A 27,870-nucleotide genomic window follows, 5' to 3' on the forward strand; every position below is an offset into this window, starting at 1 on the left:
GGTTTTGGTGATGTGTTAGCAGATCTTACTTTACTGAACATGCTTACTACTCACAATTATCTATATCCATAATAAACTTGAACCATTAGTTACAGAGGAAAATATTTTATTAAAATTTACGAAAGTTTTGAAATTGTCAAAATTAAATAGAATATAAAGTTACACTTGTTATTTTGAGGCCTTTTGTAGCTGACTATGTGGTATGGGCTTGGCTCATTGTTGAAAGCCTATAGTTGTTGATTTTAGTGTCATTTGGTCTCATGTGAAGAGTTGTTTCAATTGGCAATTATGTCACATCTTGTTTTTTCATATGATATGAAATATTGATGTGACTGGATCCTTTGCTTCTTAGGACCAGAGTCTCTTATATCAGTTCCATAACTGGTCTTTCTTTTACAATACATTTTGAGTATTTATATTATGTACATTTACCCTATGAGGTATAGATAGGGTTTGACCACACATTAACCATATATATATAGACAACACATTTCAATCAACAACTCATTGTTATCCTCATCTTCTTTGGTAGGCAAAAAGGAGAACTATTCTCAATAGAATTAAATCTTATTTATTTTATTCTTATATATTTAGATATAAATGTAACGAAATGATATAAATGTATTGTCCCTGATGGTAGATAGTATTGCAATAATCATGATAACAAACATAGACATCACATGAACAATAATGAAAGAAGTATTTACTATCTGACCTGGTTCCCTATAAAAAGTAATTTTTAAGGTAAAATATTCCTGAAAAAGTAATTTTCTAAGCAAACAGTAAGTTTGTTTGAAATCTATTGGTTTAAATGTTTCAGGTGATATAATTAACAACTAAGAGAATTGTAAAGGTACATATTAATTCTTTGAATTGTTGCAAGAACTAGAATTCCTATGAAAAATTACTTGTTTAAGGATTTTCAGACATACAGTATATGGAATTATCTAACAATTATACACAAAACAATTTCGCATCTTTATAAAAGTTCTATATCAAAATGCTTATGTCAGACCAAAATATTAATACCAAATGTCAGTTTATTAAAGAGTTAAAAAGAAAATATCACATCTTGAAGAATTAAAAAATAGAAAAAGTTGAATATCATATCATGACAAACTGCTTTTCTGTGTTTGTGTATAGAGAAGTAACACTAACTTTTCTACTTTTGTATTGAGAAACAATCTTATATGATTCAGAATCAGAAAATACATTTAATGTCAGTGCATTTGCTATAACCAGAATGTAATATTTCTTGGATGGATATTATTCTAAATATGAATTATCTCCCTTAGATAACTTACATCAATGGTTAAAGTCAAATAAAGAAGGAAAAAAAATAAGAGATCTTCATTTAGAAGCAGAACATTCAATTAATCATTGGTGAAGACAAAAGAGTACCTGATGAAAATAAATAATGGCTTATAATGTTAGATATATCACCAACATTCATGAACATGAAATATACAAATTTTGATATGTAAGAATATATTTCATGGCAAATTTACATACAATTCAGCACTTTATTGTTTAAATAAAATAATGATATTTGTATATATGTAGATTTATGTGTATAAATATGAAGAAAAAACATAGATGAAATGTCTGAATATTTGATTAATATTTGGAATATTGATGACTTCAAATGAATCGATGTATTGTGTCATAATCTTTTAATGATATATAAAAATAAATCAATGAATCTTAGTAGGAATGTCGCCAATAAAGGTTTGTTGTACTATCCCTTAACCAATAGTGTTCTCCAAATGAAACAATTTGGACTCTGTGTGAAATTATACACCATAACCTCCTTTTATATCAGATAAATGCTAATTTTAATGGATGGAGGTGATACTTGCAAAGTGATAAAATTTAACACTTTTTGTTCAGTTTTCAAACTGTGCTTAGTAACAATGCAAAATTTAGTAATCATTAAATTTTCAGTTTAAAGCCTGCATAAAGGAAATGCAATTGCCTTGTACTAGAGATAAAAATATTTACCCTTTTAAAAATCAAACTTTGTTTATGTAAAAATAATTTCTAAAATTTCACATGCATCTTCTTACAGGTTCACAAGAATGGGTAAGAGTGTATATTATTTTTTGTTTGTTTCTAAAATTATTAAAGAAAAGTTGTATTTAAATGAGTGTTAGGATGTTAGTGCTGATTTAAACAGACCTGTAGAGATCATGTCACATAGAAAGAAAACCAGAAGTGTTTCTGTGGAACAAATAAAACAAACTTTCTTAAACCTGATATAGATAATTGAAAAACATATCATTCTAAATAACAAATCATTGTTTTATGCTGCTTCCATAGACTCACAACTAATTTAATTCTAAAAATCACACGTGTAATTTGATGAACTGATTCCTGACTAGTTTTTTCAATTCACTTTTAATTTTCATGATAAATGGATTAATGAAAAAAACTTACAAAAATAATGAAAATGTATGTAATTATAACATAAATCATATGATAACAAAAATATATTTTTTTCGAAAATATAAAAATAAACAAATGTACATAAAATAAAAATTTTCACAACCAATATAGAGTTATCTCCCATGCAATATACATGCACACATTGAAAATCAGATCTAGGGTTATTTCCCTTGTAACATAGGTTATCACAGAAGTTTTTGAGATTCTGAAAAGTATAAAGGCAACAAACGCTAGTGTAATAAAAGACAGTACAGTTTGTGTCTACAAATAATGGTGGACTACATTTACTGGCCTTAAAAAATTCATATGTTATACATGGCTTAGATTTATTTTATAATGAGTTTCGTATTAAATAGCACTTTTAAAGATTTACTGTTTGGTAAAGAAAGTTATAACTTGTGTGTTTACAGTTTGCTTAAAGTCCATTTTCAAAAAAGTAATTGCTAATGTACAAGGTTAACTGACGAAAAAACTTTGAGGTTTTGTAACTTTAACATCAACATTCTCACTATAACAGTAAATATGTATCATTTATACTGAATAAAAACTTGAAAATATTAACTATAATCAATCAACTGTCATCTTTCAAATAAATCCACAATTGATGACTTTTTAATTATACAATAATATACTTCATCAAGTTTATATCAGATAAAAATAGCAGGTAATTCATTATAGGACAAGATTTACAGATAATAAAAAGAATTGTCAGTCATATTTGATGAATTTATTTTGCTTATTACAATTCAGATCATGATTTGTTTTGTCAATTTATCACACTGCAGCAAACATCATATAGATACAGCTGAAGTATAATTCTAAATATTTTTTAATTATTACTATTAATCTGGAATCCTGATAATTTAGGTCTTGTTTTATTTTTTTTTGGCATAACTGAAAAAGCAATTATTTTCCACCTTGTTTTGTTTTAACTCTCTCTCTCTACGAAATGAAATTGAGAGAGAAATTTAATAATTCAACTTCCTTCTTCTTTAAATAATCAAAATATTTAATTTGTATTATCCTCTTTTAAACAATAAATCATACATTAATTTTATAAATTTATACAATTTTAACCTTTTAAACAGACTTAAAAAATTATCACATGTATTTGTTATTTCACAAGTAACCTAAAGGAAACATTTTATGGTGATAAGGTATTTAATATGATTTGATAGTATTTTGGATTCAAATACAAACTTTCAAGGAAATATCCATAAAAATCAATAAATTAGAACTATTTTGCATAGTATTTGTAATTCAGTACATGATAATTTTGACTAATTATGAGATATGTTATGATTTGCTACCTACAAGTAGGAGAAAACAATAAAATAAAATAGGTCAGAATGTTTTAACATAAGATAATTCATTATCAACTCTCCAAAAATGTTTGTCTAATTTTAAAAACAAGGTTTATTTTGATTTTTTTTCTACCTATATCAAATGTTTTGACAAGGTTTAAAAATGGAAATTCAAACATTTTAGTTATTTTGAATGTTAAATAAAACTCCACTCTTAACATTTGTAAGAAAATCTGTAAAACTTCTTCAGTTATGAAACATGTCAATACAAATAATATTTAAGGGTTTTTTTAACCATAAGAGACTTCAAGGGACCTGGCTACATTTGACACTGTGTTACCTGGGAATCTGACAGTTTTAAACCCTGAAAGACTAGGGACCTGACTTTTGGACCCTGAGATACCTGGGAAAGTCCCTGTACTAAACCCTGAAAGATCTGGGCACTTGTCTATAATGGACCCTGAGTAACCTTGTCATGCCTGTACTGAACCTTGAGAATTTGTTCAACATGCAGACAAAGTATTACTATAAGAAGTTCTTATATTGGTCATGTGGAGTTTGGCTTTTGTCAAGACATCTGGAACAACACTATCCAAGGATTTAACATTGACCTTCAAACCTACGTATAATTAGATGACAGGGCACTCAGGAAAGTCAAATATTGTTCAGACAGCTAAAACTAACATTACCATTTTAACAATAAAATATTACAAAAATAAACAAATATATAACTATAAATCACAACCATGAACATATAAAGTCAACATTCTGAGCACCTTTGACTTGCAGAATTTACATGTGAAATTCTTATTTTGTGTCACAACTCTTATCTCGCAATTCAACTAGTTCTTCTTGATCTTCTCGAACTGTTCCAACACAGTAGGTCAAGGCCATTTACTGATTATTTTTCCTGTATTTAGTAATCGTCTTTTATCATCGATCAGCACTATTGTCACTAATTACAGAACTGAAAAGAGAAATATAAGAATACATGAAACAAAGAAATTCAAGCCTTATAATGTATTAATTTTTTATATTCTAAAAGAACTTTCTTAAAACCCACTCAGAAAACTGAATCTTAATTTAAACAAGAATGTGTCCCCAGTACACGGAAGCCCAATCCGCACTGTCATTTTCTATTTTCAGTGGACCTTGAAAATGTGGAAAAATCCCTAATTTGGCATTAAAATTAGAAAGATCATACAATAGGGAACATGTGAATTAAGTTTCAAGTTAATTGGACTTCAACTTCAAAAACTACCTCGACCAAAAACTTAAACCTGAAGCAGGACAGACAGATGAACGGACATAAGGACGGACAAACGAATGCACATAAAAATTAGCTAAAAATACTGAAGTCAAGTAATCAATCAAACATTGTTAAAGAGATTGTAAAATGAGTTGAAGGGTACAATTTTTTTTAAATTAACCACTTAAAGTGGTGTACCCTTACTTGATATCCTGTATTTCTAATGAAGTTCAATATACTAATTCAAATTAATTTTTTTGTCTACCTAAATTATACTAAATCATACCACATCTTCTTTTTTACAGAGCAAGTTTTTTTACTGACTTTATTAAATTGTGTCTATATTCATAATTTTGTACTTTAAATTTCTCATACAGAATAAAGAAGTCATTTACACCGACAACCGCATACTTTATCTTAAAATGTTCTTAATCCTAAATCTATTGTTGTATAAATACCAGTCCCACATATATTATAACAGTTAAAAGCACTTATTATTTTAAACTTCTTAACATGTATCATTGGTATCAATTCTCACAGCACAATTTTGTCACAATACAAAACTAACTGAATTGGCAAAATATTTAAAAAAAAAAACCAAAACATTTGGTGGTCAAAATTAAGACTAATTTCTACAAAAGGTTAAAATAAGGTTAAAATACAACTAATCTATTGAACTGGTTACCTTTTACTTTTTTTGTTTATTTTTCATACTCTCTACATGCTCTAGGTACTCTTTTTATAATATTTTGTGCACTCTTAATGCCCTTTTTCAATTAAATTACCATGCCTTTTTTGTGTGACAGGGGATACCCTAAAGAGTACTGGTATGTAAATGATCTTTACCCTCAAAAGGTGTGCTTTAAGTTAGATACAACTCTGCATTACACATTAGTAGTTGTCGCAATCTTTCATCAAGCATTTGTACTCTCAATATAAACATAATAAAGGTATTAACCAATACTATGCTTACCCAAGTTTCAATCAGCATAGAATATATATATGACATGGAAAGAGTACCCTGACTAACCTAAAACATAACAAGTGTTATCATAACCTTACCCATTATCTGAGGCAGCACTTTTGTTAAATCCTGGTGTGTAGACAGTTGTTACAGATATTTTAGACTTATATCCATAATTGTCATTTGTGTCACCATTAATATTGTTCTTTGATGCACTTAGTGAAGCATCAGTTCGTTGTGGCGACAGTCCAGCAGAACTGTCAGACTCATCAGCTGAATAAAATGATGTCTTTTTAGAAGTACTAGCACTACTGTCTCCTTGAGAATTAGATTTAACAATTTGTTTCTTAGGACCACTCCAATTATTATAAACCTGATTACGTTTAGAATCATCTTGTTGTTTGTTTGGATATGACAGTAGACTTGTTTGTGGCCAGTTTAGTCCTCCATGTAACATATAAGCATTTAATTGCTGTGACGTTGATGTAGGTGTTGAGTTTTGAACACCCATCATTCTCATGTATTCACTCAGATCATAAGACATGTTTGGCACATTGTTATTATACATGGGACCTCCAAACCCTGACGGAGCACCGTAGGGTAAACCATACCCAGGTTGCTGGCCAAAGAACTGAGAGAACTCCACTGGATTAAATCCTTGTTGGAATCCATTAGGTGGAGGCAGAGGTGGCGCTGACAGCATCCCATACTGTTGTTGTTGTTGTAATAACTGCTGATGATACTGAGCCTGCATTTCTAATCTCTGCAAGCGTTCACGAGCTTCTAACTCACGAGTACGTTTAATATCAATATCAGCCTCCATTTCTCTGCGCCTTTCATCCTCTCTTTTTTTCTCCTTTTCTGTTGCATCCATGGTGATTTGTTCACTGATATGTTCTCTCTCTTTCCTACGGACAGTGTTATCGAAAGCAAACTTCTTTTTCTTATTTTTAAGTTTTGGTGCATGATTATCGAATTCTCCAGGTCTCTGTTCACCTGGTTGTACTTTATCATACTCCGGTAAAACAACAATCTGTCCACTCTTACTTACGTATGCCACACCAGCACGTTTCAAATATTTCTGATCATTGCCATCATCATTATCCGTATCTTCATTACTTTCAATATGGCCGTTTGATTCAAACATGACATTGTTATTGACAATTCTCTCTTCATCTGAGCTTTCACTACTCAGAGACACATGATCTTGGTAACCATTAGGTACCATGTATTTAAAGGCACGATTTGACAACTGTCCATCACTTAGATTTGGTCGACTTTCTACCGGAGTGCCGGAGAATGATGGCGTAGATGAGGATGATGATAAAGTCCAGTTCATTGGTTGTTCATTTACATTATCTAAGTCCTCAGATTTATTTTTCTTCAATACCTTCCCAGAAGCTTTACTTATCGAACCAAATGCATTTAACACACTTTTGTGAACAGAGTTTTTGAATTTTTTAATGCTTCCATGTTTTTTCTTTTCATCGTTTTCAATGCTTTTCTTGAATTTTCTCTCCTTTCCCTTTTGTTTCTTTCCTTTATAATTAATTTCATTAACTTTGGCTGGGAACACTGATGATTTGAAACCATTAGATTTGCCAAGACTTGACGTCAATACCTCACTGTCAGATATATTGTCATCAGAATCTAAGTCTATTTCTGGAGTCCAGTCTTTTGATGCATAAATAGAATTACGATAACTGTCCTTCTGAGAACTGATGCCACCACCAGGGGTCATCTGTCGGGGATGATGTATAATTTCACCCTTTTGTTCTACCTTATAGCCATTTGTTAAGACTGGAAGATTAGGCTTTTCATCTTTATTGATGGTAAAAACTTCTTTTGGAGATTCAACTTCAACATTTGTTTCTTGTACACTAGTCTCTCTCTTTTTAGTATCCTCTCTTCTAAATTCCTCATTCTGTTTACGAATGCTATCGGTTCGTTTTACAGTCACCTGATCTGTATAAAACACAATGTTAGCTTCACTCTTTTCTTTTTCCTCTGCCTGAGCAGCTTTTAATTTCTCATCAATAGTTGGCCCAGTCTTTGCCCTATGATCACGCTCATAAGCAGCCTTTGCAAGCTGCTCCCGAAATGCTTGTGCTGGATCCATAGGTTTTTCTTTGACTGGTGTGGCATGTTTAACAATTTTAGTGGCCTTTGATTGTGCTGCTAGTTTTATATCATGTTGCAATAGACTGTTGAGGCGACGAATTGCGCCATTCTGATCTTCACTGTTACTTGAGGAATGAACACTATTTGCAGTGCTTGATTCTGATGTAACGGAATTTTGACGCTCAAATGATGATGATGAAGATCTATTGGGTTTCAGCGCCACTGGTGGTGGGGTTTTAACGGGTAAATCTTTCTCATTATTATTTTTGGCACTTTCCAAGATGTTTGTAGTAGCACTAAATATTAAGTTCTTTTCAACTCTATTGTCTATATCACCATTAATTGGTGGTGTTGAAGTCATGGCTGGTTCTGAGTTTTGTCGCCTCATGGCACGATTTTCTGCAGCCTTCTGAATTTGTGATAAAAATTTATTCTGTTCAGTTTGTAAGGCTGGTCTATTGAAGCTATCTTGACGAACTGGTGGACTACGAACTTTTATGAAGTCACTAGCACTATTGGCCCTAGGTAGTTCTACCATTGATTTGTTCAATCTTTGATTAGTATTGCGTAATATTCCTGATCCAGGTGGTGGTGGGGGTGGTGGTGCGTTAGGCGGTGGAGGTGATGTAGCGGGAGCATATGATTTTCTGCTACCACTAGCAGAACTTGACGATCTATTAATAGAAACATTTTTCCTTGGTTGAGCATCATCATAATCTGCAGGTGGCTCCCTGTCCACTGAATATGATTTTAATATTGGTGGTGGCTTATTAGGTCTGGCAGGTGGTGTATGCATATTACTACCTCTGGGTGTACTTGGGGCTGATTTAGACCCTGGTGCAGCTCTGGGTGTATTTGGGGCTGATTTAGACCCTGGAGGAGGAGGCGGTTGGTTAGGAGGTGGTGGTGCTCGACTTTTCTTCTTACTGAGAGCTGATCCAGCACTATGATAACTTTTGGCAGATCTAGTAGATGGCGCTCTTTCAAAGTTTGATTGTTTATCTTCTGCGTATGCCGATAGATCTTCAATCTTCCTCCCTGTTTTCCTTTCTAATTCAGCCAGAGTTTGATTACGTCGATATTCGGCTAACTGAGCATAAGTTAAGTTTTCCGAGTAAGGCATATCAAAGGAACTTTTAGCAGGAAGAGTTACCTTCCTTGGTCGATCATCATTATATTTAGGTTCATCTGGATGCTCTATAATCGTGTTCTCTTTAGAGTAAAGAACAGACGAAGCAGAAAGCTGTCGGCGATGACCTTTGACATTGGTATTATTATTACCACCACCACCATTAGTGTACATAGATACAGGTCGTCGGTTCAAATCTCCATTTCTGTTGTCATTGGGTATATGTCCATTTGACCTTGGAGATAAGTTCCCATTCACATCCTGACTTTTTGTACTGTGTTTTGAACCATCATGAACCACTTCCCCATTAGTAATATTTCCGTTATCATCTTCTAAACTTTCCGATCGGAATATTTCTTTGTATTCTGGATGAAAATCACTTAATTCCTGAGACACTGGTCTTAATAATGATTTGGCAGAGGGAGGAAGCACTATTGGCAAGACTTTATTTTCAGGATTAACATAACTTGGTCCCTGTGGTCCTAGCTGACTGAGTCCACGAGCACTTGGCTGTGCACTAGGTCTAGCTGGTGGACCTTTAGGGGTTGTTGGTATAGAACGAGAGCTTTGGTTCTGTCCCATAGTGTCTCAGCTCTCTAGTGACCTATAAAATATAAAGAGTAAACATAAAATAACATATTTCCTTTTAGTCTAATCTGTTTTATAACACTGATTAAAAGGTGTTTCAAATAATGTAACAAAAGCATATATGTACAATGTACTCTATTGTTGACAACACAAAACCACTCCTAGTTTTTGGTGGGGTTCGTGTTGCTTATTCTTTGGTTATCTATGTTGTGTCATGTGTACTGTTGTTTGTTTGTTTGTCTTTTTCATTTTAGCCATGGCGTTGTCAGTTTGTTTTTCGATTTATGAGTTTGACTATCCCTTTGGTATCTTTCGTCCCTCCTTGGTAAATCCAAAGATTTTTTGAATTGGGTCCATTGCTATAGATCATGTTTACTATGACCTTAACTAAAAACCTGCAAAGTTTGATGCTTAACCACAATATGAACAAATGTTTCACAAATTGACTGGACTACCCAAGTTCAATTTATAAATAACAAGACGCTTTAGACCAATGATCAACACATCTTTAGACAGTCAAAATAAGTATATATTTTTTTTTAATTTGACTTATAATTCAACCAAGTAAGTAAATTTAATAATAGGCAAAAACCTCTTTTAAATGCATTGTAATTTTACATAAATATAAAAACTATAATCATTTGTTAAAGATGTCAATTCTGGAGAAAACTTTATTTTCTCAACATGCCATAAAATGACAAATGTCTATATTTTATAATCTATCACGTTTCTTAAACATTCCTTCTATTGTAGCAAACTAAATGTTGAAATACGCAATAGAAAGAGAGCTACACCCTGTTAATACGTTACAACAATAAAAGTATACATTAGTAATATAAAGACTTATCCAGGGTAAATGTCCAACTTATTATTTATTTTTAATTTAAATACATCTATTATTAGTTGTAAGACAAGTTTATTTTAATATCAGTTTATGAAATTTCTCATTTTAATCCATAAATAATAAAAGGGTGCAACTACCTTGGATGGAATTGAAAACAAAGTAATTATAGGAAATAACAATAGTCCAGTAATTCAGTGGTTATTGTTGTTACTGTCTGGATTATTTTTATGTTGGTTGCTGTTTGTCATGTTTGTCATGTTTGTTTTTTAGTTTTTTTTGTTGATTGCAGTCTCAGTGTCTGTCATGTTTGTTTTTTGTTTATTGTTTTATCCTAAATCAGGCTTTTTCGTTCTAGTCTGAATTGATTTTAGTTTTTTGCATTTTGTATTTTTTCATATTCCAACTTATACTGTATGTGTGTTGCTCATTGTTAAAGGACATATAAGGTGACCTATAGTTGTTCACATCAACATCATTACGTGTCTTTAACATTTAGATGACAAGGACCTATGGTATAGTCACACCCAAGTTACATATGTCCAATAACTCCAATTCCCATTACTTGAAGAGGAAAATCAAAAATGTTTGAAATCTGCTATATAAGTTATAATCCTTTGAAATTAAAAGATAAACAAACTGAGTAGTAATTCAGAAGCTGTTATCATATTGACCACAATTGTAGTGAAATATTAAATAACAAGTAAACATCTTTTAATTAATTACTTTTACAATATTGACCTCAATGTGTCAATAGGTAGTCACAAAACAAATACAAAGCCTTCAAACTATTGTCACTTAAAACAGAAATTCATATTAAATATTCAAATCAACAATAAATTTGATTTCTGAATACAAGATATGAGGCAATAACAAATATGATAAAATTATAGAGAATACTTGGAACGCTGATGTTTGCTAGCAAACTATAAAAGATACCTAACTGAAACTGATAGGTATACAGTTAAAAAGATCATATATGAACATGTATAAAATTTCTTTTCCTTCATTTTTTATTGAATCATTAAGAGCACTATTTATTTGAAAAATCTACAAAAAAAATATTTAAAAAGGTTAAATTATGACAAGTGAAGATTGAAGTTGACTCATAACACATAAAGCCTATATATGTCACTACCATAACTTCTCCTGTGTGGTAAACATTTCATAAACTTGACAGGTCAAGGAAATAGTCATTCTGGAGTGAAAAGTGGTAAATAAATTTACATAAAAAATAATTATTGTAAAAACCCAGCAAAAATTGTTAAACAGACAAATCTAAGCAATAAAATAACTTGTATAAAAGATGAAGGATAATTCTTAGAATACAGCTGGCTGCAACCCAAACATGCAGAAGAAAAACAAAGTTACAAATAGAGGTCATCTAAAGAAAGGGGAAAGACACCAAAAGGAATTAAAACTTATAATACAAACTAACAATGTCAGGGTAAAAAATGTTAAATGAAAAGGATCAAAAGATAAACTGTACATAAAATACTACATGGAAAACTTTCAACTGAGCGACAGGAACCCAAACAGAGTGCAACATTAGCATAATAATTGCCAAAAACAAATTCAGTAAGTTAAAACTGTACACTCTTTATAAGTCTCTCTCTACACAGTCACACTCCAAAACCAAGTTAAATATGAAACAAGAGATGCATGTGCTGAGAGTTTAGACAAACAAATGAACAAATCGGTAGTGATTCTAATGAGATGTCTCATTCAAAGATAGATAACTCTTACAAAATTGTGCAAAGGGATATGTAACTTTAAAAAAAAATTTATGTTATAAGACAGATTATTCTGTTTTTACCATTACATTCTAAAACCAATAGTCCTCATCGAGACTGCTTCAATTTGACATACTTTTTTTAAATTAGAGTAAATACATTGACCTCTAGACATGTTGCATGCTGTAAGGCTAGCCATAAAATTCACTGATGTATTATATCCAATAATATATTGCATATAATTGAAAAATACGATTTGATTAAGGGAAATAATCACAACGCAGGGAATATAAAACATAAAACTGCCCTCATTATACATATATTATATCCAATATTAATTTTTCTGACACTTTATATCGGTCATCACCGTTAACTACAACAACGTTATCTGAGTTTTATGGGAGGACATTGTGATAGTAATTTGTTTGTTTGATTAAAAATTTTAATACCCCACCTATGGGAAAGTTACTGACCGATGTCCCCTGAATCATTGGTTTGGGTTACTGAGCTTCATTATGGAATACAAAGTTCAATAGAAATGACTTTCACCAGTGTAGGAGTTATACATAAAGGATGTCAATCCCTATTAGGGATGAATCAATATAAAAAAGAAGAAGTGGTACGATTGACAATGAGACAACTCTCCAAAAACAAAAGTCCATTTCTTAATATATGGGACCAAATTATAATTATTCTGAAAAATTATAATAATTAATGTTTTACAAAGAGAACTAAAAAGATTGATAATTATTATCGGCCAAATTTAATAAAATAATTCAAATTAATAACTTACTTGCTTATTTGCCTATATCATTATAACTTAAATATTACTTAAAGCACCTAGTGAATCATATCTTAAATAAAATATTGTAATTTAGTAACTATAAGAAAATATGCATATTAAATGGTGTAAGGAACACTCACATATTTATAGCTATATATACATGTATAATAAAAGTTTGCTGCAAACTTTACTTTTTTTTTGTTTTGACTTGACTTTATGTTAGGTAGTTGTCCCATTAACACATTCCTTGTTTCTATTCCCTATTCTATGTAAGTATACTGACCATAAAAGCAATAGAAACATTAAAATTCCCAGTTCATCTATAAAATTGTCACTACTAAGTTTACCTATCCAAGTACTTAGCTAGGTAAGGCCCAATATCTAAATTCAATTACAGAAGTATAGACTGAACCTTATCATCGAGTAAACAAATATACTCCTTCCTTAACTCATTAAGTGTTAACATAATTGATAAACAAAATTTACCAAAGAAAGTAAACAAATCACCTTCCTTATATATATATCTACATAATAAATAACTGAAAATTGATCAACTTAAAGATTAAAAGTTCAAACCCAGGTAGTGAGAACCACAAGACTTAACCGAATTACTTAAAATAATGAGAATTTGTCAACATAATATTTCTTTATTTAAAAATGTAATGCAGTGTGAAATGTATTAGCGTAAAGAAATTAACTGTGACATTACACCTGACCCAGGTCACAGGTGCTCGCTGTTCCGTAAGCAATACACTCACACGGTCTGATACGAACTTTAGTGAACTTAAATATTCCTAGTTATTTAAAAAAATATAAATTAACACATTGGAATAATCTGTTGAAATTTAATTTATCAAATGATTTATTTAATTATAATTTTTTGATTTACCCATAAAAACAAGTTTGTGGTATTTAAAATTTTGAAAAAGCTTAAGTTTAAAAATATTTTAATCCCTCATATGGCTTGAGGAGTAAAAGTAGCTAAAATATTATAATTTAAATTTTTTTTAATATTAAAGGGTTAAATCATACATGCAGATATCTATTTAAAGATAAACTTAAGGGGATTTGGTATTATTGCCATTTAGGCCACGAGCATCACTGAAGAGATATGTGAGTCGGATTGTCGAAATGCGCATCTGGTGCAAGAAGATTGGTACCGTTAATTTTATTAGACAACTATCCACCAAAATTAATACGAAGTTTTTAAATGTGAGTAAAATAGGCAATTTCAGCATTGTATGACAGACATTTTGTGTTTAAATGACGGGTTATGCTGTTTTATGACATGCCTTGGCAATGTTTGATAGAGTAAATGTTGTCTATTTTTTATTTGTGAATGTTGAAATCAATTCGATCATAACAGAAAAGAAATCAGTTTTCCCCTTATTTTCATCAGTCCTATACATAAAATTGAGAATGGAAATGGGGAATGTATCAAAGAGACAACAACCCAACCATAGAAAAAACAACAGCGGAAGGTCACCAACAGGTCTTCAATGTAACGAGAAATTCCATACCTTTACATACCTTTTTTGAAAATGAAAGTAGCCATTGTATTATTTTACAATTTGACAAATGTGTTTCCTTATCTATCAGCCATGGGTAGATCTACTTCAGAAAATCGATCAGATATTTCTCTATTTTCCTGGTTTATATAAGTATTCAATTTATATAAATATTGACCAAATTAAATTTCCTGTGACAGATTACACTTCAGTAAACGTTGTCAGTTTAAATTTTCATAAGTTCTTAAAAGAAAATATTATCTTTTCTAGACATTTATTTAAACAGCAAATATTGAAATCTTTGATTATTAAATTTATGTCTGGTCATTTAAATTTTGTTTTGATATTAATTAATTTTCTTTCATATGAAGATTGTCATGTTTGCAGGTACTAGGGAATTTATCCTCACAAAATACTTTTATGGCTTTACCTAACAAGAGTGCACACACTGAAATGTCTCGTCTTCTTTACTAATCATTGATACTATCTTGATAGACCTAAACATAAAGCTTTATTACAAATGTCACATAAACTCAACATTAACCGAGAAAATGAAACATTGATCAATGAACCATGAAAATGAGGTCAAGGTCAGATGAACCATGCAAGGCAGACATGTACAGCTAACAATTCTTCAATACAACAAATATAGTTGACTTATTGCTTATAAAAAAAGAAAAACAGACCAAAACACAAACACTTTTAAAAACTTAGCAATGGACCGTGAAAATGAGGTCAAGGTCAAATAAAACCTGCGTAACGGACATATAGATCATAAAATATTTCCATACACCAAATATAGTTGATCTAATGCATAAAGTATTAGAAAAATAAACCAAAACTAAAAAACTTAACTTTGACCACTGAACCATGAAAATGAGGTCAAGGTCAGATGACACCTGTCAGCTAGACATGAACACCTTACAATCATTCCATACACACATTATAGTAGACCTATCACGTATAGTATAAGAAAAACAGACCAAAACACAAAAACTTAACTATAACCACTGAACCATGAAAATGAGGTCAAGGTCAGATGACACCTGCCAGTTGGACATGTACACCTTACAGTCCTTCCATACACCGAATATACTAGACCTATTGCTTATAGTATCAGAAATATGGACTTGACCACCAAAACTTAACCTTGTTCACTGATCCATGAAATGATGTCGAGGTCAAGTGAAAACTGTCTGACAGGCATGAGGACCTTGCAAGGTACACACATACCAAATATAGTTATCCAATTACTTATAATAAGAGAGAATTTAACATTACAAAAAATCTTAACTTTTTTTTCAAGTAGTCACTGAACCATGAAAATGAGGTCAAGGACATTGGACATGTGACTGACGGAAAGTTCGTAACATGAGGCATCTATATACAAAGTATGAAGCATCCAGGTCTTCCACCTGCTAAAATATAAATCTTTTAAGAAGTGAGCCGCCGGATCACTATCCCTATGTCGAGCTTTCTGCAACAAAAGTTGCAGGCTCGACAAAAATGGAGTATCTTCAATTAATAAATGACGTCAAATATTCCTAAACCATAGATATTTGTATTTCACCGTTAATCGCAAGAGGAAATATATTTTTGGTTCTTGGATTTCTGACCTCAATTTGTTCTGAAGGTTGACCTAATAACAGTTGAAAAAGGGTGATCATGTAATGTTTTTTGGCATATGCTAAGAATAAGGTAAAATAAGATGTCTAATATCACTTGTAACAGCTTTATGTCTCTGCCATTTAAAAAAAATATTTTTGAGATCAATATAACTTGATCAAATGACAGAAACAATTTATCAATAATGATTTTATATTCTGTTTTGATGAGGTCTAATTTCAATCTGAAATCAGTAAAAATACAAATGTCTGTCACTTTGAAATAAAGTGATCAATCTCTTATTACATGTATTAAAGAAATAAAAATATCAAATCTCAAATTTATTTATTGGCTTACATCTTTTTATTCTTTATACAAGGGAGATAATTCCTTCACATATAAGTAACTTAAGGTGGTATGGGAGTCTAAATTAAAAATGATAGAATTTGTTCATACTTTGTCAAAACGTAGCATCTATATATTGATATATGTTCAAAAATATCATAAAGTTGATAGGTCACCGTGCATTTTCTCAAGCTACAGGTCGTGACAAAATGACACATTTTGTATGGATTATACAGGAAAAATCACCTTTATGTGATTAGAAGCTGAGCTTAATGATAGAATTGTAAAATAAAATACGAGAAGATAGCTTTTCTTAAATGCTTTGAGAATATCAAAAGAAAAGATAGGGTCACCGTGCGTTTTTCCCGGCTAAAATACGAAATAGCAAAATTCCATGTAGATTCCTTCAGAAAATGCACTATTTCAGAGTTACCTCCCCTTAAAATGCCAATTTAAAAAATATTAAAATTTAAGCATAACTAATCAACACTTGTACAAATATTAATATTTATAAGATATAATCTTCTAAATTTGTTCTTTTAAATGCAAATTCACATGAGTATCTGCATTCCTGCATCAAATTTTGCGAATTTGATTGAAAATCTGGACCTTAGATTCTCTGTTTTTTACAATCCAAGATGGCGAAAGACACCCATACCACCTTAACATGAAATAACTCATATAGGAGATTTGGTGCACACCACAAGTCCAGGATTTGATGTCAGATCAGGGGGCGCCGGAGAAATTGGAATAAGGGGATCTTATTTGACACAATATGCCAGCTACACTATGCATGTGTTCATAGGCGGATCCAAGCTCCCCCCCCCCTCTTTTGTGTGAAAAATTTGGTTGATTACATAGGGAATCACTGAAGCATGACTCAGAAGAGGGCACCCCCTTATGAAAAGTTCTGGATCCGCTACCACATGTTTAATATCTACAAAAACACTTTAAACTTCATACCGATAATAGACAAAACATCAATGATACAGTCACACAACCAATTACTACAAACAAATAACTCCTTTTAAAAGAACTAATTAATAGATTGTTTGTGTTCCATGCCACTTTCAGCACTCTTAGATATAAATTATATCATACAGGCATTTTCATTGGTGGAGGAAAACAGAGTATGATATCTTAATGTAACAATGTACTGTTTTCATGGTTTAATTAAAACTCTTGAGAAAAATAACTACAGATATGGGTTCTCACTCATAAAAATTGACTCAGTTCACCATTTGTGCACCAAACATTGATTGGTTGATTTCCAAGTCTGTGTGTATTTATCGTACTTGAATTTTTAAATGACTGCAAGTAGATATAAGATCAGATGTGGTATGAGTGTCAATGAGACAACTCTCCATCCAAGTCATAATTTGTAAAAGTAAATCATTATAGGTCAAAGTACGGTCTTCAACACTGAGAATTTAAGTTGGCTCACACCAAACCTGAAAGGCCTGGTTTGGATTCAATAAAAAGAAGATGCGGTATGAATTCATTTTAATTTATTTTAAATGTGACCTCATTGGGTTAGATTCAACAGATACTTAAGACTATTAAGCCATCGAAACCACTGATCTACCTTCAAGGCAGTGACCTAGTTATACTGTAGACTTGATGTCAAAACTCCATAGACATCAAACCAGTAATGTTGTACAAAAAATTAAATCAGTTTCTCAAAATATATTCTCCTGAGCAATGTTCCATGTTGTTAACTTTGAAAGAAAACGAAAATATAAATATAAAATATAAAAAAAATCTATTGTATACCATTTTCTAAATTTATGCTCTTAAGCGATGTTCATGTTGTTCAAATTGAAAGAAAAAGAAAGTCTAAATATAACATATATACAAAAATCCATTGTATACCATTTGCGTAATTTAAAAACAGTAATTATATGTATTATATGTATTAGAAACTTACATTATAAGAGATAGATTATCCACGCTCTATAATTCATGCTTAAACACAGATAATTTAAAATCACAGTATGAAATATCAGTCTGTCTTTTTTATTCTTCCAATACAATTGATGGACCTCCTACTCATGTATTATCACACTATGATGTGTATAATACCCTGTACATAATCAGTACTTCAACAAATCAGTTTACCACAACCTATTAAACAGGAGATTTCAATATTCACCAACTATTATGGTCTGTTCTGATCTCTTATTGATTAACGGTTTTATTAACAAACTTATTGATACGATCAAAACAGGTTTATATCAGAAGTAGCATCTAAAAGAACCTTAATAAACTTATCTGATCGTTGACGCTGAAAGGTGCGATAAAAGTCATTATAAGACACTTTTTTATCGTCTTATTAAAGATTTTGTCAATGTCTTCTATAGTTGATTGACTGGAATCACATAGAAATCAAAGAACTGAGAATAAGAGTAACCAGACAAACTCTGTTCAAGGTCAGGCTATAAACTGTCCAAGGTCAATAAGTGTGTATGACTTTAAACAGCTCTAGACATTAGGACGTTATGAAAATAATGACTTGTGAACCAATTTAAAAGACCAGTCATAAAAATTTAATAAATGATAATATAAGAACTTAAAAAAATGTTATTTGAATGGAGAGTTGTCTCATTGGCATTAATCATACCACATCTTCCTATATCTTTATAGTTGATGAAAGCATAATGACTTAAAAAAAACAACACTGATATATAATGACCTGAGAGTTACAAAGTTTAATGATTTACTCTTAGCAAGTCAGTATGTAGTGACTTACTTAATATCTAGTCAGTGCAATGACTTATGGGATACCTAGTAATTTGAAATAATTAAAGACAACTAGTCAGTGTAATAAACAAGAGAATCTCTATGCCTGTTTATGTTACCACATATAGTTAATAGTTAAATCTTTGTTTAAGATATTTAAATGTTTAATTAACAGATAATTTTCTACCACTGTAATGAACTTCAGACATGAAATGTTTACAATGAGGATCTACAGCAAGGTTTATTAACTGTTTTACTGTATTTATAAAATCCAATAATGAACATATATTTTTAAAACAATTAACCAAAAAAGTTTGGAATTTTGTTACTTTTTCCGTATATATTACTAGTTTTTTGCAATTATGATCATGTTTCACATAACGATTTCATTGAAAGTAAAATCAAGAATAAAAGTTGTTCAGACATGTAAAGTTATTGTCTTATTGTGAGGAAGAAATGTCCCATCCTAAAATAATTGTCTATATCTCACCTATATTAGATAGTCAAAGTGTCGCTATCAAGGAGACATTATTAAATTTACTGGTTAAACGGTGACGACTTGTTTTGACAGTTGATCAAATTAAATCATTCAAAACAGTGAAAGAAGATCCTTTCTATTAAGAAATCTATATTTTAAATCTTGTTTTAATACTTAGTGAATCTATATTCTATAATTTTACTTGGGAATAGATTTACCAGATCTTATAGTCTCGATATCAAGTCTCTTTAAAGTCAATTGCCTCTGGGTATATTTATCAGTCATATATATCAGGGTTTGGCTAAGTAACAATTCTTTATTTTTTAAATATCCAATTTAAAAATTAAACTTTATCTTCTTAATAATGGGAAAGGTAGTGGTGATAGATACCAAGACAACATTAAAATCTTACAAGTTGAAGACCATCTGAGGATACCATGGCAAAAAACCAAAGGCTACAAATAAGACCCATCAACATAGAAAACTAGACTAAAATACATGAGCCTCACCAACAACTCTAAAACATGCTTATTGTGGTTTTCTCAGATATGTTCCAGAATCTAAGGTAAACAAATCCTGACTCATCAGTGTCACCAGTCATGTTGCTTATCTAATTGCTATTTGTTATTACTGTCCTTTACCAATGTTTACAAGAAATGCTAACACAAAAGTGGTGATATTCTGGATGGGGAAAAAGGGGGGGGGGGGGGTTCTAGAGTATTTCATTCTCTAACAATGTCATTAAAAGAGGCCCCAATATAACGTTTACAATTTCATGAAGTGTTTAACACATAATCATTAAAAGAAGATAATGAAAATTTCAATGATTTCACACAATTCAGTATAATCCAAGAAAAGGACTGTGCTTCTCAGGACCCCTGTAATATCCTGTTCTATGATGTTTGAACATCTTATAATTTGGGTAATCCTTTCTATATATTGAATGGCTTTTACAAGTATGAAATTACTATCCATAAACCAAAGTATCAATGTTGTCTATATATGTTTGATCATTGTTTCAATTTCTAAAGCGGGGAAGAATTCAAATCAAGTTATCCCAAATCATTGAAATTTATCGAATCAAAAATTGATCAATCACTGTCAAATGTGTCAACTTTAATACCAAGTCCAACAATTGCTTTAAAATTATCAAATTACTCTGAATCAATTCATCGATGCATATTTACGAATTTTTTAAGGTGAAATTTCTTTGATAACCTTTTACTTACAATGTTTTATTTAATTATTTTTTAAATTTAGTATACATCAAATAAATGTCTAACCTTACTCCCCTCTTTAGCACCCCATTAAGACCAATATGTCTTTACTATAGTTGTTAATATGAACTTAATAATATGTGGATACTCCTTTTGTGGTATGTTATTTGAACTTGTTCTCAGTTATTCAGTACTAGAAGAACTAATATTTATCATACACCAATTACAAAAGTGGGTGTAGAAATTAAATCTAATAGTCTTAAAGTGTCCCGTATTTAAACTCATGGGCAAATGTTAAACCACTTTAATTGAGTGAAAATTCCTTTTTTTAATAATCTTGACAAGGTTATTAAATTACAAAGTACATAAGATATATAATATATCATGATTTTGGAACCTAATTTTTTTTTCTTTGCTCTTTTAATCTCAATATTATAAATTTACATTCCAAATATGCAGTAAAGGGAGATAACTAAGTAAAATTGATCTATACTTTCCCAGAATAACAGTTTTAAAAATAATTCATCAACCATTAAAGCAGACAAAATCCTATCCTTTAATTCATAATAAATGTATAGAGGTAAAGTCCCGGACATACAATTCAAAAAGGTTAGATTTAATCCAAGGAGTCTTGCCATAACCTTGTCGCACAGGATGGTCCATTAATATTCTCTCGAAAGGTCTCTTGTATATTATCTATAAAACCTTACTTACATCAGTAAAAAAGTAACGTCCTGACATGAAGTTGGCAAACTCAGTTATAAAATGACCTGTTGGTTCTTAACATTATTTACACCTCAGTGCAAGGCTTGGGCTAACTCCAAGTCTGATAGAGACTATGACAGGCTTGTAATATCCTAGGTTGTAATCATTATACACCACACACAGAAGGTCAGCACTAAAGAATAATAAGGTATTGTTTGACAGTTTATAACACCCACATATATAGGTCAAAACTAGAACTGACTAATACCTGGTCTGACCGAGAACCAGACAAATATTTAGGACGAAGACCAGACAAATATTTAGCCTTCTATTCAATTTCTGAAAAATATCTGTCTGCTTTTAATACATATTAGACATGTCCATTTGACACAATGACCTGCTCCATATATTATGTCTGTGTTCAGTGAACCATAAAATGCAAGGCCGTACAGTGACCTATAATTGTTAATGTTTGTATCATTTTGGTCTCTTGTGGATAGTTGTCTCATTGGCATCATACCACATCTTCTTTTTTATACAAATTATAATTTGGCATAAAAATTTAAACTTAAACTCATAATGAACATGTGTAATTAGTTTCCTGTTGATGCGACCACAAAACTAACGGAAAACCAAAAATTTAAACTGGGAATGTACTAATTGTGTACTATCACTTTTCAGTTTGTTTTAGATTTACGAGTTTGACTGTCCCTTAGGTATCTTTCGTCCCTCTTTTCAATGCTCAATTAACCGTGAAATCAAGTTCAAAGTCATAATTCGGTGTATAATTACAGAAGTTTATATGAGCATTTGTACATGTTTCCAGTAGATGTGAACTTAAGGGTAACCAACTACCTTAAACTAATAGCTAAACCTTTTAAAGAAGGGACTGTCTAAGAACAGATGAACCAACAGCTAGATGGATGCACTGACTAGAAAATATAATTACCACTAAATAGCAATAGAAATTTAAAGAGATATGTTTTTCTTTCAAGATAAATAAACACATTTATAAACCACAAATGCATTCAACGCAGTTTCTTTCTTTCTTCATTTATTTATGCATGCTTTTTAAAGTGTTTTAACCGTAGAATCTAGAGGGGTTCTTAAATGAAAAGCCACAAGAGATGGGAGTAGGGAAGGCAAAATATTTCATTCTTTATGCTGTTGACAAGCAATTTTTAAACTGGTTATCACAAAGAGGTATGTTGGCCCATCTCTGTCGTATTGCTTAACATAGTTTCTATATAGATTAGACCATTGGTTTTCCTGTTTGAATGGTTTTATATTGGTAATTTTTGGGGCCCTTTATAGCTTGCTGTTTCGTGTGAGCCTATGCTTTGTGTTGAAGACCATACCTTGACCTATGATTTACTTTTATAAATTGTGACTTGGATGGAGAGTTGTCTCATTGGCACTCATACCACATCTTCCTATATCTATCAACACCAATAATCGAATGATGAATAAATGTCTGAAATACAAACCTCTATATATTGCAGAGTTTCAGGTACTGTACTGACCAGTCATATCGTAGTATACAGGAACATATCTGAAAGAAAAATGTATTCTGTTATAAAATTGAGAATGGAAATAGGGAAGGCGTAAAGAGACAACAAACCGACCAAAAAGAAGAAAAAAGTGTAAAGCCATCAATGGGTCTTCAACGCAGCGAGACAGGCTTCAGTTGGGCATTTTTACAAAAATGTGTACTTGTTCAGAGAAAATGGAGGTCACACTAAATTTAGTAACATATTAATAAAAATTTAATTATTATGGCAATATAGAGATAACTCTTTATTTCTGCAAGGCAACTATTTTTGTTGTGTTGAGATAACTCCTATTTTCAGTTAATAATCTAATCATATATGTCATATAGGGTACTGTTTTGGAGGTTTTTTAAAATACCAGACCATGGTTGTTGGTAATTATACATAAACAATGGTCTGCATTGAAAGTACATTTATCTATTGAACAAAGGTTACAGACAAGGTCAAATAACTAAAAAGAATTACATGAAAAAGTTCTGGTCAAGGTAAAATAATCATCAATGAAAACATATCGTCACTGAGATCTTCCCACACTTAGAGAAATATAACAACACCAGATCACGTTATATCACAAAGAGGCTAAGAATTTAAAAACTGGTCTTTTATCCCTCTTATATAAAGTAACCATTCAAAAATAAAGGCAGACACATGACTTTAATTCCATGTCTATTATAACCCCCCGAATAAACAAGGCCTGTCATTTATACTTACAAACATTCATACAATTATTCTTTTCTACTAACTTTTTTATAACTTATAGGTCAAGTATCTTTGAGTAAGTAACAACGGAAATTCCTTTAAATGGAAACAAAAATTCTGATCATTCATGGTTACTAAGTTAGGAAAGGGAAATAAAACTCTAGTTTTAATGTGCTGTACCTGATTTTTTTTCCTGATGACCTTGTGGTCTGATGTGTTGTGACTGTTTTTTTTTTTATTTAGTTTTCTGATATTTTGTGACTGTTAATGTGTGTGATCTGTTGTGTTTTGACAATTTTTTTGAGTGATGCCTTGTGACTTTTAGTGTTATGACTGATATTTTGTGACTGATTCTTTGTGTGATCTGTTTGTGTGTGATGACATTGTGTTCTGGTGTGTTGTGACTGTTTTTTTTGTGTGATGAAATTGTGTTCTGATGTGTTGTGACTGTTTTTTGAGGGTGGTAACATTGTGTTCTGATGTGTTGTGACTGTTTTTGAGGGTGATGACATTGTGTTCTTGTGTGTTGTGACTGTTTTTGAGGGTGATGACATTGTGTTCTTGTGTGTTGTGACTGTTTTTGTGTGTGATGACATTGTGTTCTGGTGTGTTGTGACTGTTTTTGTGTGTGATGACATTGTGTTCTGATGTGGTGTGACTGTTTTTGTTTGTGATGACATTGTGTTCTGGTGTGTTGTGACTGTTTTTTGCGTGATGACATTGTGTTCTGATGTGTTGTGACTGTTTTTGTTTGTGATGACATTGTGTTCTGATGTGGTGTGACTGTTTTTGAGGGTGATGACTTTGTGTTCTGGTGTGTTGTGACTGTTTTTGTTTGTGATGACATTGTGTTAGGGTGTGTTGTGACTGTTTTTGAGGGTGATGACATTGTGTTCTGATGTTTTGTGACTTTTTTTTTGTGTGATGACATTATGTTCTAATGTGTTGTGAATGTTTTTTAGGGTGATGACATCATGTTCTGATGTGTTGCGACTGTTTTTAAATGTTATGACATTGTGACTGTTTTGTGTGAGATAACACTGTATTCTGATGTGTTGTGATTGTTTTTTGTGTGTGATGACATTGTGTTATAATGTGCAATGACTGTTTTTGTGTGTGATGACATTTTGTTCAGGTGAGTTGAGACTGTTTTTGTTTGTGATGATATTGTGTTTGGGTGAGTTGTGACTGTTTTTGTGTGTGATGACATTGTGTTCTAATGTGTTGTGACTGTTTTGTGTGTGATGACATTGTGTTCTGGTGTGTTGTGACTGTTTTTGTGTGTGATGACATTGTGTTCTGGTGTGTTGTGACTGTTTTTTTGTGTGATGACATTGTGTTCTGGTGTGTTGTGACTGTTTTTTTGTGTGATGACATTGTGTTCTGATGTGGTGTGACTGTTTTTGTGTGTGATGACATTGTGTTCTGGTGTGTTGTGACTGTTTTTTTGTGTAATGACATTGTGTTCTGGTGTGTTGTGACTGTTTTTGTTTGTGATGACATTGTGTTCTGATGTGTTGTGACTGTTTTTTGTGTGATGACATTGTGTTCTGGTGTGTTGTGACTGGTTTTTGTGTGTGATTACATTGTGTTCTGATGTGTTGTGACTGTTTTTGAGGGTGATGACATTGTGTTCTGGTGTGCTGTGACTGTTTTTGTGTGTGATGAAATTATGTTCTGATGTGTTGTGACTGTTTTTGTGTGTGATGACATAGTGTTCTGGTGTGTTGAGACTGTGTTTTGTGTGTGATGACATTGTGTTCTGGTGTGTTATGACTGCTTTTGTGTGTGATATCATATCACAGATTCTCAGTGTTGTGTGAAAATACCTTTTAATGTGCTAATTGACTGTGTTTTGGTGTGATGTTTGTCATTATTACGCTTCTTTTAATGTTTGTGGTGTTTCAATATTCTATGACATCCTTTTGTGTTAAGCTGCAGCTTTCTGTTTTGATATAGCTGTATATTGTTGTGGAATTGTGCATTGGTGTATTGATTTAAGGAATGACTGTAATATTTTTTCTGTCTATGAAGAAATAACATAAAAAATTTGGTGCACACTGAATAATGCCTGTAGCGGGTTATTTAACAGTGTGCACCAAATTTTTTATGTTATTTCAAATAGACAGAAAAAATATTACAGTTATTTCTTATAATTTAATTCTAAATTCCATTTTAAACTGTAGAAAACCATGAAAAAACGTTGATGACGTCATGGTCACATGACTAAATTATGTCTATGGGCTCATAACAAAATAAAGTCAGCCAATCAGAAGACGTGTTACATCCAAAATTAAATTATATAATGACAATGATAAACAAAGTCAAATAAATAGAATATCAAACCTCATTTTATTATTCTTAATCATAAGGAGATCTAGAGGACATAAAAAAAATTCACTTCAAAAACAGTGCAGTAAATCAAATTTAATATATATTGTCAAAACTTTTATGAACTATTCAAAAGTATGTCATATTCCCCATAAAAACTGACATAGTTTAACCATGCAGAAGTAAACAAGTAGTTTGTATTCTTTTCCAATCCATTGAAGTTTGTTTTCTTCTTAGATTTTTAAAAACTAAAATTTGGACATATCCTTATAAAAACATGAAAAATAATACATGAAGAATCTCCAATGAAACATTCATGTTTGAACAGAAATGAACTCCCTAAATAGTTAAAATTACTAAAAAAAACAATCAGGAAGCTTGAGATATACATATACTATGTACATCTATATTTGTTTGACTTAAATATATAAATAGGGTTCCCTTTATTTGGCAGAGATTCTGGTTGCATTGACTTAACTACAATAAATGATAGCTTACCTAATGTCATTAAAGACTAAATGGCCTTGAGTTTGGTGAGAAAGAAATTTCTGAATTCTTCTTTTACAACATATTCCAAATAATCTGTAAATAAAATGAGTTACAATTAGAAACAGTCATGACAGTTTTGTGTTTTAAACCTTTCAAAAAAAGCATCTACTAAAAATAAAATCTTCAAAGTTGGCTCAACCATTCTGCCACAACAAGTCATCAGTGGTGCTAGTTGGAAAACTAAATCAATTTAGAAGTTGTCAATAGCACTGAAAACCAAAAATCCCTAAAAATTGCTTTGCTATCCAGGGTGGCTTTTATGATTGATCGATTGTTGCCGTTTTCAAACAACACTTTTTAAGACCACCTTTGGGCTATTTCATAGCAACCAGCTTTTTTTAGTGGAGGAAGCGGGAGTGCCCAGACCTTCGATAGGAATACAATCCTAGTCAATTATGAATGGACTCTTGTGCACCTGCATGAGCTGGGTCCGTGGCTTATGATAATGTGTTCATATCCTGTTCAACATTTTATGGGATAGAAATATTTTCATATCTCAATACCATTTCTTAGGACTACAGAAATTTATGAAATGATAAAAGAATACAGCTAATGTGACAAATTTGAAAAATAAACAAAATAAAAAGAAGTTAATATTTTTAAAACCTTTCCATGGTAAATCTGTACTTACATACTAAATTAGAAAGTTATCCTCCATGGAAACATTCTCAATACCACAAGTCAAAAATATCATATCTTAACAGAGAACTTAAAAATCCTTATATCAAAAACACAACAAAACTACTATAAATATAAGATCCTTGAGCTGACAGATTCACAATAAATAAGATCTATAAACTGAAAATATGAATTTATTCATTAAATTGTTGATCCACGTCTCAAATTTCCAGTTTCATTCATAAAATTCACCACAGGGTTTTCAAAATCATCCAACGATGACAATATAAGTATATTTTTAAAGAAAGTTTGTGGTCGTCAAACACAAAAGCTTTAAAGCTAGCGTAATGACTTCCTTTTTTCTGACT

General features: G+C 31.4%; 1 protein-coding gene across 4 annotated transcripts in view; it reads right to left on the reverse strand.

The window, feature by feature from the left end:
- Positions 1-562: 562 nt before the first annotated feature.
- LOC134684888 (uncharacterized) overlaps positions 563-27,870 on the reverse strand; it is a 40,194-nt gene continuing 12,886 nt past the window's right edge. For 3 of the 4 annotated variants that reach the window (XM_063544200.1, XM_063544199.1, XM_063544202.1), the window contains exons 2-5: positions 26,834-26,917; positions 23,243-23,307; positions 6,061-9,816; positions 563-4,716 (exon numbers count right to left, since the gene is read on the reverse strand). In XM_063544200.1, the coding sequence (XP_063400270.1) occupies positions 4,683-4,716; positions 6,061-9,794 (3,768 nt within the window). In that variant the 5' untranslated portion in view covers positions 9,795-9,816; positions 23,243-23,307; positions 26,834-26,917 and the 3' untranslated portion in view covers positions 563-4,682. Of the gene's footprint in view, positions 4,717-6,060; positions 9,817-18,543; positions 18,855-23,242; positions 23,308-26,833; positions 26,918-27,870 lie in introns of those variants that run through there. The other variant, XM_063544203.1, reaches the window with a different exon arrangement.

The sequence above is a fragment of the Mytilus trossulus genome, chromosome 9 (genome assembly GCF_036588685.1).
Source record: "Mytilus trossulus isolate FHL-02 chromosome 9, PNRI_Mtr1.1.1.hap1, whole genome shotgun sequence".
NCBI lineage: Eukaryota > Metazoa > Mollusca > Bivalvia > Mytilida > Mytilidae > Mytilus > Mytilus trossulus.